This window comes from Phytophthora infestans, genomic scaffold (assembly GCF_000142945.1).
Source record: "Phytophthora infestans T30-4 supercont1.4 genomic scaffold, whole genome shotgun sequence".
Classification (NCBI taxonomy): domain Eukaryota; phylum Oomycota; class Peronosporomycetes; order Peronosporales; family Peronosporaceae; genus Phytophthora; species Phytophthora infestans.
In genome coordinates this window covers 3,674,847-3,688,337 of record NW_003303755.1, presented here as the reverse complement: position 1 = coordinate 3,688,337, position 13,491 = coordinate 3,674,847, and the positions used below count along the sequence as shown (strand labels likewise).

Here is a 13,491-nt window from a genome sequence, read left to right as displayed (position 1 = left end):
GGCTCATCTGTATTGAGCAATATATTTGTCTGGAAAAAAAATAATTCCAGTGTTGTGATCTGATTATCTAAAATAATTTGCTTATAAGGTATGGTGGTCGGAGACGGAAGCTTCGTGGTGGAAATTAATGAGCACAAGAAGGTCGGAATCTTGAAGGATATGATCAAGGAGAAGAAAGTGTACGACTTCCCTGCGGACCAATTAGCACTACCGGTATACGTCACGAAGAAGGGCGGCAACTGGCTCAAGACGGACGATCCTGATGTGACGATGTTGGAGAATGGCGATGTTCCCAAAGGAATTATGATATCATCAGGAGAATAAAATGGACCCAAGGTATCGAATTAGCAACTCTGCGTTCAATTTTTCAGACGAAGGCGATGCTGGGGAAGACGGGATCTGTGTGTTGGTTGCCGCTCCGGGTCAGCAAATCCGCCAACAAAAAGCCCCATCCGACTCGCAAAAGAAGATGGGATGCACTAAGCGAAATACTTGACGACAACAAGAAGGCAAATATAATGGATGGCGAGTCCTCTATTACTCACACTGTACGTGTCGTTCCAAAGATGTCAACAAAATAATGCCGGCGGAGCAATCAATGAAGACGACAAAATTGATGTGCTGTCCTCATCGTGACGAAGGCATTTGGAGAAGTCGTGACTGGAACAGAAGCGAATCGACTGCACTTCAATACTCCTGTTCTTGCCTGCGTGTGTGCGCTTATCAGCGGGGACGTCCAAATTCTTGCCGAGGAGAGCGATGTGGGGAAGCGGCCTTACGGATACCGGAAGTTTGAGTTCGTGATTAAGCGCGGCAGCAAACGCTTATGCATCGTCGACGCGAAGAAAAATAACATGATACAAGGACTCGCGTAAGCCTACGTTGGAAGTGAATACTGTCGGATGTCGAAGGACTGTCCACAGCTTACAGCGTCGCCACGAACTACAAAGTCTGGTGTTTCTCCAGAATCATAAATGAGTCGAGCGCAATGATGTAGCGATAAGATTGCCCACAACATCCCTACGCGAGAATCGGTGAAGGAAATTGCTGAGAAGATCTACGCCATGCTGTCCACGGACGATTAGTTGCTCAACTTTGATTGGGAAGAACAATGGAGTACGAGGTTTCGGAGTACGAAGGCTTAAAATGGGTGCGAACCCAAAATAGGTAATATTTCTTCAAGTTGAATTACTCTTTAAATTATATTTCCAGGATACTACAGGACTACATTTGTCACAATATAGTTTATAAATCTCTTTGTCGTTCTGGGGCATCCCGTGCTGTGGTACTGAACGCTGGCAGGTCGTGGAGAATTAAACCTTGCAGCCTATGTGTAGCGATCGGTCTAGTAACTACTACACGACCTCTGCGACAAACTAGAGACTATGTTAACTTAAAACTCACTTCCTACTTGATGAGTTCCTCATTTCATAAGGCCTAAGATAACTTCAACTTGCCTACCCAATCGCGTTCATCGAAAAAATGTGTAGTCATCTTTTTCACATGTAAGTTTTGTGAGCCACATACTGTACATAATTTTAAATCCACCAAACGAAGCGATGGAGACCCGCGTCACAAGTGACCAGCTCCTGGTGCCGCTCGAGAAGTTCGAGGACAATGCACATCTCACCGGCACGCGGCGCAAGCGTGACGACAACGGGGAGGATGAGGATAAGGATGCACAGAAGCGACGAGCCGTGAGCAGGCAGTCGCGGCGGCACAACTGGCAGCCGAAGTACGAAATGGAATTTGGACTGATGGTTATCGAGCGGGACCCGGTCTCAAACGATGTACTGCTGGCCATGTGTGGTTTCTGTAAGGCTTTTGGACGTGAAGGGAAGTACGATCAGCTGGTGCAGCAGGACCAGGAGTCTGGAAACGACACCAAGAAGCGGCGCAGGCGCTCGCTGACCACCACCAAGTTCTTTCGAGCCTTCCGTGTCGACAATATCCGAAGCCATTTGCAGGGTGCTCACCCACGGCGCTGGGCAGAATATGAGACGCTACCTAAACAAGAGAATACGAGAGCTCGCTATCTGCAATTGCAGGGTGATTTGCAGACGTACGACCATCTCCCAATGGTAGACGACGTGGTACTCGGAGGCCCACCGCTCCATGCAGAATCGGACATGGCTTACGCTCAGTCACATGCGCAAGCTTCAGCGATAAGTGAAGCGCAACATGCGGCAGCACAAGGGGCACATAATGGACATATCCCCGCTGGATTCAGTGGAGGTTGTCAAAACAGTACGCAGATGACAGCGTCCTTGGTGAGTTTGGTGGGTGTGTTCGCTTATATAATCGCTATTCTGACTGTTGTGTTGTTGCTTTGATTCACTGATGGCTTTGTGACACCGTCTTCAGACGTACAATGGTCGGTCGCCTGAGCATATCATCGATTATATGTGTCCAGAAACTAATACGTCGTTGTCTGCAGCTTCTGGAGCAGCATCGAGTTCTGGATCGGGGTCAGCAAACAATCGTAACACGCATTTCGACTATGAAAAACATTTGACAGAGCAGATCGCGTTGGACCGTGAGCGGCTAGAGTTTGAGAAGATGCGGTTTAAAAAGGAGGTCGAACTGCGCGAACGTGAGCTGGCCCTTCGAGAAAAGCACATGCAACAACAGATTGTCTTGCAGGAAAAATTGTGTGAAGCAAACCGCGAGAACGCTCAGATCGAGGGCGCCAAGTTCTACCGCTTGGCCGAAGTTTTGCGAGATGCGGTCACAGGAGCCCAAAATTCATCGGAAGCGGCTTCTGTCGTATAAATACTGTGAAAAAAAAAGTTTTTATTCTTTCTCGCAGTGTTTTTGTGGAGCTGACTTAATACCCGTGGGCGGTATCCAGTTCACGTTTGGTGCTCCCTGTTCTATATGTATTCTCATTCAATAGTTCTTCTTGGACTTTGTCCGCTGGAACCATTAGTGCTTGACTCTTGGGCGTCACCACCTCGGCTTCCACTTGGTTATCACTTGAAGCCTGCACCACTTCAGTGTCCGCTGATGGCCTTAGCGAAGTCTCCACAGACGACACAGCAATTTCTATCGGTGGCGCAATTTCCAGGTCGACGTTGATGTGAACCTTCTTCACGTCCGCATCAGATGTCACCTCAACCTCTTCCATCTTCTCATTTCCGATATCTGCCTTCGTAGCTTCTGGTTCAGGTTCTGACATACCTATGTCTTCTTGACTGTTAGTTGATTCATCCTTTTCATTGAGCCTAACCTCTTCATCGCTCGCTGTCGAGAGAGATTCATGAGACGGTTTCGTAGCTGCTGAAATATCGGGTACGGCGGCCTTACTTGACTTCGCCATCGTGTGTGTCGGCTTGATTGCATCGTGATCCATTGGCCTTTCCGACGTGAGAGAAGGGGCTTTCAAGTTATCCTGCCATTCATCGTTCAGCGATAATTCATCTCTTTCGACTTGAGCAGTAGATAAAGCCTGTAAACTTGATCGTGACCAACCGGGAATGCTCTGCTTATCCTTCACGCGAATGCGAACATCTTCAAAGCACTGATAGTCCTGTGCTTTGAGTGGATTAGGAGGGTCGCGATAGCACGGAATGAAATGATCCAGCGACTTGAAAGTCACGGCCACGTTTCCTGCTTCAAACGTGGATACAAACTGCTTCTCGCACGCGTCAACGCTCGAGGTAGTAGCGCATCCCCAGTACGCTACCCAACCAACGCTTCCTCCTGGCTTCAAATTCTTCCCATCCAAAGCAACTAGCAGTTCTTCATCCAACAGGGCGAATGTTGGGTCTATCTTGTGAATCTCCGGTGCTGGAAAAGTGGCGTCATACAGTTGGGCAGGCACATCCACCACAAACATCACCGCCATCAGCGCCATGAGGTATCTCGCCCATCGTCTATGGTAATGTAGTAGCAACCACGTGTTCAGCAGCAATAGTGCTATATCAATACCCACAGGCATGCACAGCTCCTGTGCGACGGTCCTTTCCCACTGGAGTAGCGCAGCGTGACAAGTCTCTGCCGCTCGCTGCATCTCATCAATCTGTACGTTCAGCTTTACCAACGTATTGTCCACTTTAAAAATGTCTGGCAAGTCTCGACAGATCGTCCAGTAGAGCAACACAAGTCCAAATATTATAAAAATCATATTGGCCACTGCACAGCCGAAGAGTTCGTTCATGGAGCGACACTCCAACGGCCAGAATCTACCCATGACAATGAGAATTGCACCAAAAGTTAGCTTTCTAATTGTATAAATACCACCCTTTCAATATGATCAAAGAAATTCTCACCCGTAGCTTTTGTTCCTTAAACACGGGGAACAGAGGATCAGCAACGGCGCGAAGGCCACCACTGACAGCGACCAGAGTGTCGACCGGATGAAGCCAGGTGAATCGATTGTCGAATTGCCCTCCCAGTCTCCATTTTCGCTGTCGCTGTCTGAGTGATCCTGCACGTACTGATCCAGGAAGTCCACCCACTTAGGGCGGCGCTTGAGGTTTTCCAGCCGTTCCTCGATGTATTCAGGCGAGCGTACATCCAACGGCTGCAATTGGAGACTACGCTCTGGCGTAGACGGCGCACTGGCGTTATCGTCGCCGAAGTCGTAGTTGCTCTCCGCCTCGGGCTCGTCCGGCGCCCGTAGGCGCATTCGCATCGTCTTGTCTCCTCCGCTTGGGACTTGATCGTTTTTGGCTGACGACTGACAGAGCTTTGTTTTTATTACGATAACGCTTACACTGCGAAACCAAATAGTATTTTTTTCTAATCCTCTACAGCATGAAGTAAGTATCAATTCATAATTTAATCATAAATGATTATCATTTGACAGAATGTGACTGGGTTTTGGGACAGCGGAGCATCATGGACGACTCGCGTGGACCAAGTATGGGACAGATCGCCGCCTACCGCGCCATGAAGTTCGCAGAGGAGTCTCGTGAGAGCTGCTGGAAGCGTAGTGTGGTGGCGTGCATAGCTGGTGCGGCAATGGGCGTGGGTCTCGGCACGTTTCTCGGCACGTTTGAAGGTGCTCACGGTGAACTAGTTGGACGCAATATGCGCGAGCAGGTAAGCGCAATTGCTCGCGACCTAAAAGCAAAAGGAGCGTACTAATAAACTTGCTATAACTACTGACTTACAGCTCTTCAATGGCTTCAGCAAGTCCATTAAGGCGGGTTATGTGCGCAGCGTATACTTTTCCAAGGCACGTGGGACTGACTCCTGAGATCCGGTATTGAAAAGGAAAACTCATAGCGTATTTCATGTGCTACTACGGTGGACAGGAGTTTGCACTGGTGGGAAGTATCTTTGCCGGCGTCGAGTGCGTGATCGAGCGCGAACGTGCGGCGAACGACATCTTCAACCCCCTCTTGGCCGGTGGAGTATCAGGCGGAGCACTGGGCGCTTGGGCAGCACGGAGTTCGGGGCCAAAAGGTGAGCTGATGTGCAATAAACTTCAACTTGTTGCCCCATGTAACTTTTGCTGATTGCGTTGTGGCTGTAGTGCTGGTGCAAAACACCGCCAAGGGCGCGGCAGGCTTCGCCGTCATGGCTGTTGTGTTTGAGAAGGGCATTGAGTTCCTCACGAATTAGACTGCAGATAGAAGGCGGGGAAACTAATAGACGTTTTGTATCTACACATACGACGTGTTGTAGAACTGCTGAATGAGTAAGAAGAAATCTCGCTGTCGAGTCTAAATTTCCTTGAAGACAAAGGGTGTTTCGAGTGTGAACGGTTCTTCGTCTGGAACCGCGTCTACAACTTTATCAGGCATGCAGCGGAACGAGACGACGTGGGATGGTTCACTCACTGCAGGTTCATCTGAATTCCCGTTGATACTTTTCTTGACCGGAGATTTCTCTGGAGACGTTGACTTTTTAGTCGCAGGTCGATGAGGGTTGTACTTGATAGCCACGGCGATCATCCCATTCTAAAACCCATTTCGAGGAGAAATACAAATGTGAGATTCCGATTCAACTAACAGGTTCAATGAAGACAGTACAAGCGTACAGCCGAAACGCGGAATATAGCCTTAGTAGGGTGGACCTCTGGGTTGGTTTCGTCACGTTGCAAGGTGGGCTGTGTCTTGGTGACAATTTCCAGGAGACCTGATCTGTCCTCAATCTCAATCAAATATGGCGATGGCGACGTGTTCTGTAGAAAAATGTTTGTCGGTGGAGTTGGCGCGGTACTCTACAACATGGTAATTTAGAAGAAAGAGGAGATTATTGAAAGGCAAAGGGAACTACTTACGGTCGATGGCTTTTTAAACGTGAATTCGTCTGGAGTCACAATTATGTGCTTGGGGATCGTCCTTAGCATTTGCGGCTGTGAAGGTTCTTGAGTCTCGAATTCTTCCTCGAACATGTTGAAATCATCTGAGAACGAGTTGCGGCGCTGGGCTGCTCGTGGTGAGCGCCCAATCTCCATTTCTGGAGCGCTAAGAGCGTATCTGGTTCCAAACCACGCTGGGAGCACGCCTTTAGCCTTCTTGAAACTCTCAATTTCGGCGGCATCTTTTCCAAAGCCGTCCAACTGCTTTGCAACTTCCGTCCAATTGTTCGTATCAATTGGGAGATTGAGCACCTGCAATGTTCACAAGAAGACAGCCTTTACTATCGATAGCTGATACCAGAGTGAAAATGAAAAAAGCGACCAACCCGCCATTCAACTCGCTCCGATGAATGAATGTCGTGGGTGAAAGGGAAACCTAAGTTGACCCTTAACACCTTGTGGTAGACGTTTTCAAACTCACGGCAGAAATCCAGCACCAGATCGCTCAACGACTCGAACTTTAAATCCTTGTTCATGAGCTTATCGCATCGACTTAGACCCAATGCTCCCCATTTTTGTTGTTGGTGATGAATGCCAAGAATGATGTGGCGGTGCGTTGATTTGCCCGCGGCCGTCTTAAAGCTGATCGGAAATCGCTCGAGATTCGGCAAGCCTGCAGTCATATAGGCCCCCAAGAACACTGCTTCTAGACACTGGATTGGCAGACCCTCCTTGAGGATTTCTTTTGCAGTATTTACGATACTTTTAAAGCTCCGATTCTTGTTCACGTCGAAGTACAAAGTTCCCGTGTAGTTGTATCTGACCACCACAACAAACCTCGGTAAGATAGCGGGGCGCCCAGCCAATCATCTCCACCTACTCAAGAGAAGTTATGAGGTTCTGAATAGTATGCAGCTTGGTTTTCATGGGCACTTTGGGCCCAAAAATGGGAAGCTTCGGCTCGGGAGGCTACGTTTGAATGGAGCGTTAGTGATAAAGATTCTTTTGACCAATTGAGCCCGCAATTACCTCTGGAAGTATTGACATGGCCTTCACCTTCTCCCAGGCATCCTGCAGTTCATCACTTGAGATCGCTGCCATGGCAGCGATCGAATATGACGTTGATTCTCGTCGACAAGGCGCTTGTTAAGTGCACCACCACTGTCATTACCGGTATGCTATAAATGGGATGACCGCGCCGATTACTAACTTTAGCAGCTAAACTATGGCTGATGTTGCACCAGGAGACAATTTGAGCCGGGCACCAAACTTTAAGGATTTAGCCTGAAAGTTCTTAAAAATCGAATCATACGCAGCATTACCTACTTCGAAGTATACAATATGCACACGGCCCCTTAGCGAAGCTGCGCCATAAAGTTTATAGCCCCTTGCTTCTTGAGACGCGCCAGAACGGGGTTCTCCTCCTCGGGCACAGGCCCGGATTTGGCTTCTTCGTCAAATTTACGACTCGCACGGCGTTGGCTTCTGCGGAATCGCGTGTGGCTATTTTCCCCCTCACCACCGCTGCCGTCCTCATCACTTTCCCCAATAAAAGAGGAATTCTGTCGAGATAATGATCTCGTCAAGCCCCCACGAGATAGTGGTCTCTCTTTCACTCTCCGTGTCTCCAGACTACCGCTCCCACTTCCACTTTGTTGGCGGTGGCGACTGTGGCGAGAACGGCGAGAGCGGCCGCTGGGATGGATCTCTTCGTCATCTTCAGTACTTTCATCATCTTCATCTCCATCCAGGAATGACGAGTTGCGGCGTCCGAGGCCCAAAGGCGTCGTTCTCGCGTGTTCAATCTTCGATGGGGTCTCTTTGATCACGGTACGAGGTCGATCCAGTAGGCTGTCGACGCTTTCATCATCCGACTCATTCTCAGCTGGGTTCTCCTCCTCCTCAATCGGCAACGTCTCGCCAAACATTGTGTTGAATGAAGCACGGCGGTTGAGATGCCGTCGCGGGTCAGCGAGACCAGCACGATGCGCAGGAATTGCAGGCGGGCTATTGTCCTGTTCGGTATGAGACTCAGTGTCCATTGCTGACATTGGCCTTTCGACCATCGAGTTTCGCACAGGTATCTGAAGAGGATGAACGTGCTCCGTCATCGTTTCGAGGCTTTCAGACTTCGGACGCACCCTACTGTTCATGGAATCGATCTGCTGTTGTTCTTCCTTTTGCTTTTGCAGCACAACGCTTTCTGAAAATTGTTTGGAGCGCCTACGATGTCGTCTATGGGTTCGCCGCCAGATAGCGGCTCGAGCCTGCATTAATTCCTCCCTTTTCACTTCATCGGGAAGCAGCCTTGCCATTTCCGGGATGAGTTTGCAGCACTCCTGCGCGCCCACTGCACCTAGGAGAAAGGCGCAATACTCCATAGCAGACGTTTTTTCTCGACCAAAATCTCTCGTCTGGTCCTGGAAGTCCTGCACGCGTTCTTCATCGCAAGAGACAAGCTCACGGACGGTCTGAATGATCTTCTTATGGAGTTTTTTTGCCGTCTTCGGGTCAGATTCTGGAATGACTTCCACATACTCCTCACCCTCGTCTTCAGCCGCTGCTGAGCTTGTTCTTCTCAGCAAACCCGGCAATGCACGGGCGGATTCAGTGCTCGAGTACTGGGAGGAAGGTGCATTGGAATCGTTGCTCAGCGGCTCAACTGCAGACTGACCAACACTCTGTGGCTCATGAGATAGTGGCTGCTGCACCACTTCACTGATTATTTCTTCAGTTTCGGCAAACTTTGAAACCTGAGGCTCTAGTATGGGATCGGGATTGACAGGCGCGTACGATAAGTCGTTGTCATCCTCTCCATTTTCACTCGACGAGGATTCCTAAAAGAAGCATATCAATATCCGAGTCTCAGAGTCATTAACAATCAACACTAACTTACGACAATCTCAAAGAAGGAGTCGAAACCGAGGAACTGTTTCACTTTGCCAACCAGTGTCGGTTCAGTAGAAATTTTTGGCATCTGAAACACCTACAGAGAAATAGCCATGGCTGTCAATAACTTAAGTAGATAATTCCAAGTGACCATGAGAACAAACCTGCTCCACGTAAAGAGCAAGCTGCTGCTCCTTTAGCTCTTGCAACGACTTCTTGCGCATGCCACCAAAGAGTGAATCGCGTCTGCGGTCTCTTGGGAACGTAATCTGCGTCATGTGTGCGCCGAACGAGACGCGTAGCTCACTATGAGCAGGAAAACAACAAGTTAGCAAACTTTTCAAAGCGAACTCAGCCGCGATAACACTCACTCATCAAATGCTTGAAGCTCAGAAAAAGTCTTCCAGACCTTCCACTTGATGCTGGGCATGTCGATGGGACGTGCAGGCAGCACCAACTGACACGACAATTCGAACTCCTGTTGGTTCGAACAGACACAGTCAGTATATGATCGAGCAGCATCTGACTCCTCATTACTGAATCCGACGGCGGAAAATCACGCACCACCGTCTCCGTGTGCTCGTCGCGCATGCTGGAGGTGAGTACAGCTGAGAATCTGTGACCGACGTCTTCGCTAGCGCTGATCGGCAGGCGCTCATACTCCGTGATGGCCGAGTAAACGGCAAAGAACCAGGCGTCAGTGGTGGCCTTATCCTTGTCCTGAAGCTTGAGCATCTGCACCGGAGTAGTCAGTCAGCAAACAATCTACCTAGCTCAACCTTCAGTACTAATCTGTCGACCTTCCGAGGCCCGTAGCCGGCCTCATAGATGATGAATCCGTCCGGAACCTGCTCCAGTTTGGCGTCACGCAAGTCCACGCGCCCCAGTGGACGCAGCATGTCCTGATCCTCCAGTGAAGAGTAAGCAAGCTCCAGCATCTGAGGCTGTAGGACCACTGTCACACGTTGCGGCTTGATCTTCCCCGACCGGTGGCGGCGCGTCAGCGACTCGTCCAGCCGCGAGAGCAGCAGCAGCCCCTGCATCTGCTTCATGCGGCGGCGCCCCCCGCCTACCTTGGTCGTCGTCATTACGGACGGTCTCGACAATCGTCGGACGATGGACTGCGCAGAGCCTGCTGCTGGTCGCAAAGTTCTTCTTCCTGCAGTGTTTCTGACGGGTTCCAATATGTATCGCATACAGATGGTCATGTGGCTGTTCTATGTTCAGGATGTGCCATCAACGATTTTGTGTAGCGTACATATATCAAACCTTCAAAGGCGAAAAATGCGATAAACCGTAATTCTAGCAATATATTGACCAATCACGGATGCGTATTCGTAATTTATCAGCTGTTGTGATGACTGATGGTCGCACGACAACGATGACATGGATTTTGCCCAGTCATGAATTTTGAAAGCCCATATCTCATCAATTATTGGTCGAACAGAGCAATCAACACATCTCGCAGCGAATTTTCACGTAAAGAGAACCTTATCGAAAAATTCGGTCTGGATGAAAAGTTACGATCTGATAATTTCGGTGACCAATCCTCCTTTACCAAACTTGACCGTTGTCGTGCAAGGTATAGGAATGTGGTCATAGGATCATTGAATTCCTATGTCGGATCAGATATAGCTAAATCGAACCCGGTTTTCCTACCCTCAGTTCGTGTTATTGAAAGCGGCCCCCGAGATAACACAGCAAATCGTTGCGGTAGAATTGATGATAACCACAATAAATGTTAGAGCATCTCAACCGATTGTGCATACTTTATTTTTGCAGCTGCACCAGCCTGAGTAAAATTCGTCAAGATCTATTGAAAACACACGCAGACCTCCAATTTGAGAAAATGTGGCCCCATAGAGATTGTTGAGTATGTTCTTGAGCAAAATCCATACAGGACAATTTTTCTCGGGCCAGCCAACGCTTCCCATGCCCCCCCCCTCCAACACCGGCTATTGAGCTCGCTCAGACTGCGCTAGCTCTCTCAACGACACCACCGACCCCAGCTGCGCCTGCCACTTGCATAACCTTCATTAAGATCTCAACAACAAGAATGGTTCAAAACGTCAATATCATTTTGCGACCTCGGCACACCGAAAAACGTGTGCCAAAGCCATGAATCTTAAGAAGCAACTGCCTCCAATATGATGGTCGGAGACATCTCCTTACCTGTAAACTGCCCTGCCCATGCGGTCGGGAAGTTTTTCCGGCTCCAATGCATGCAGTCTAAGCTGCCTAAGATACCAACAATCAACAAAGCACTAAAAGCCGCGAGATGTCATCTTTAGTCGGGAAACGCAAGTATTCATCTCCAAAGCAGCAGCTCCAGCTGCAGGGGGTCCGAAAATGATATTGTTATTTATCGTAGTAGCATCTTCACGATAAATTATCGCGAAACTAGCTTGTATGCTGGCAAAACGTTATGATGCTTTAGCTAGAAGACCATAAATAATTGAGTTACTGCTGCAATAACCAAGGTTTATTGAATCAATAACAGGTATCTACGCTCGAGTTGCTGTGTCAAGTGTTTGTGCGTCCCAGTAACCAGCATTTTCGCGCAGGAAGAGAATCATTTCTAAAGTAATGGGCTGCAGTCTATGGCGTTCTTGGCCAAACGTGGTACGAGCAACGCTAACAAAGCGCTCCACCACGTTGGACGTCGCAGGGATTGCATGCAAGAGCTTGTACTTTATCTCCTTCGCGGCAAGTCGGCGTCGCTTTTGAAGCAGCTGGACGAACAACCTTTCGCCGTCGTCCTCGTCTTCACTCACTGCAGGAGGGCCTGTCGACTTGAACGGAGTCAACACTGTTTTTTCAGCTCGCGTGAGGCGGGCTGCATTGCCGCCTAAGACCCGTACACACCTTGACTCAACGTCAGGGCTGTGAACAATTTCAGCGCGTGGGCCTAGTGTTCATAGTGAATACAAAACAAATTAGCAATGAATACTAGAAAAGGAAAAAATATGCTGCACGTACCAATGTACCGAGCGTAGTGTGGTTTGATGGAAATCAAGCCATCCAGCCACACTCGAGCATCAAGTAGTGATACTTTGTTTCCCTGCAAAGCTTTTGCAACGGACTCGACCTTCTTCAAGTCTGCTAGCAGAGCACGCAAACGGCGGTTGTACGAAGGGGACGGCAGCAAATCTGCGATGTCGTCGTCATTGCTGTCGATAAACTCCAGCAGTGTGAAGTACCGCATCACCATAGCGAAAGTGGAGCTCCATCGAGTATCTTGGCGGATAACTGGACGGAGCGGCGTTTTAGTTCTACATGTAAATTAGAAATCAAATTAGAAACGTTTCTAACTACATCATTATCAGTTCAAACTTACCTCAGCTTGGCACTTTGCTTCAGGTTACGAAGCTTGATCATTAACTTCTGGAAAGCATCCAGCTCGTCCTCATAGTCTTGCATGTCAGCTTGCACTGCTCGGTTAAGGCGGTGGCTGGCACAGCCGATTAGCGGCACACCCATCAGCGTTGGGAGCCGCCGGTTAATCGAGCAGTTGTCTCCCACCAGGAAACAGCACTGGCCCAGCTGCTTGCAGTAGTCCCGAGGCAGCATAGTGGCAAGAAACGCCATGTGGCCGCGGGCGGAGAGGTCTTCCTCCACCTCGTTGAACAGTGGAGCCATACAAAGAAGAGGAGTCTTGACGACCCCGTCCACCTCGTAGCGAGCGTACACTGCAATGTAATGCTCTGAAGCATGAGACCGCCCATCAAAGATTAGCCCAAAAAGGTCAGGCATCTCTTCAGCGATGCAACGCTCCACGGCCCGCGTCACACTACTCATGCCAGAGACGAGCGTCTCGACACAAATTGAGTCAAGGTTAGAGTACCTATAGAAAGCAAATAGAAACAGAAGTTAGAAATTCATAGGCAACTTTAGAAATGCGTATGACTTACCTTTTGGCCGCCTCATTCTCACAGAATGACAGCGGAAGATTGCTCTTTAGGATCCACTCCATCCAGCTGAATAGATTGAGAGAGGAGCGCCGCACGTAGTTGAGGATAGACCCCGTCTCGGGCGAGCTGGCGGCGAGCATGAGGCTCTCATGGGTTGGGTGCTCGCTTTGAACTTGCGATACCAGGTTGGAAAAGTCATTGCGGCTAGCCTGCTTTCGAACCGTGCCGCAACGACAGCGGTAGTACTCGAGGATGACTTCATCAAACTCGTCGCGGCACGGTTAAAAGAAGAACCCAGCAATTTGTGCTGGCGTGAACGTGGAGCGCACACTGCGTCGATACGAGAAGACCATGGTAACGGGAGTGTCGGCGTGGGAAGTGAGAGAAAAGAAAATGAGTCTGCTGAGATCAGCCGATTCGGCAACAAAACGACTGGTT

The 13,491-nt window shown here is 49.3% G+C and overlaps 5 protein-coding genes and 1 pseudogene across 5 annotated transcripts; 3 read left to right on the top strand and 3 right to left on the bottom strand.

Moving 5' to 3' along the window:
- Positions 1 to 96: 96 nt before the first annotated feature.
- Positions 97 to 1,073, top strand: PITG_22720 (annotated as a pseudogene; the record flags this gene model as incomplete).
- A 669-nt stretch (positions 1,074 to 1,742) lies between these two features.
- On the top strand, positions 1,743 to 2,804 carry PITG_03854 (uncharacterized protein; the record flags this gene model as incomplete). Its single annotated transcript, XM_002906848.1, has 3 exons — positions 1,743 to 2,270; positions 2,365 to 2,374; positions 2,438 to 2,804. 3 exons carry the CDS (start codon positions 1,743 to 1,745, stop codon positions 2,770 to 2,772), a joined length of 873 nt encoding a protein of 290 aa, XP_002906894.1.
- A 601-nt stretch (positions 2,805 to 3,405) lies between these two features.
- On the bottom strand, positions 3,406 to 4,658 carry PITG_03853 (uncharacterized protein; the record flags this gene model as incomplete). Its single annotated transcript, XM_002906847.1, has 3 exons — positions 3,406 to 3,481; positions 3,522 to 4,184; positions 4,272 to 4,658. 3 exons carry the CDS (start codon positions 4,634 to 4,636, stop codon positions 3,406 to 3,408), a joined length of 1,104 nt encoding a protein of 367 aa, XP_002906893.1.
- A 184-nt stretch (positions 4,659 to 4,842) lies between these two features.
- On the top strand, positions 4,843 to 5,571 carry PITG_03852 (Mitochondrial Protein Translocase (MPT) Family; the record flags this gene model as incomplete). Its single annotated transcript, XM_002906846.1, has 4 exons — positions 4,843 to 5,046; positions 5,120 to 5,167; positions 5,262 to 5,412; positions 5,483 to 5,571. 4 exons carry the CDS (start codon positions 4,843 to 4,845, stop codon positions 5,569 to 5,571), a joined length of 492 nt encoding a protein of 163 aa, XP_002906892.1.
- A 394-nt stretch (positions 5,572 to 5,965) lies between these two features.
- PITG_03851 (uncharacterized protein) lies at positions 5,966 to 7,354 on the bottom strand (the record flags this gene model as incomplete). Its single annotated transcript, XM_002906845.1, has 5 exons — positions 5,966 to 6,172; positions 6,233 to 6,565; positions 6,709 to 7,072; positions 7,134 to 7,222; positions 7,283 to 7,354. 5 exons carry the CDS (start codon positions 7,352 to 7,354, stop codon positions 5,966 to 5,968), a joined length of 1,065 nt encoding a protein of 354 aa, XP_002906891.1.
- Positions 7,355 to 7,608: 254 nt separating this feature from the next.
- PITG_03850 (uncharacterized protein) lies at positions 7,609 to 10,293 on the bottom strand (the record flags this gene model as incomplete). The annotated part of the gene is made up of 6 exons (XM_002906844.1): positions 7,609 to 9,090; positions 9,150 to 9,239; positions 9,307 to 9,448; positions 9,514 to 9,620; positions 9,707 to 9,877; positions 9,943 to 10,293. The coding sequence occupies 6 exons, from the start codon at positions 10,228 to 10,230 to the stop codon at positions 7,609 to 7,611; spliced, it is 2,280 nt and encodes a 759-aa protein (XP_002906890.1).
- Positions 10,294 to 13,491: the final 3,198 nt, after the last annotated feature.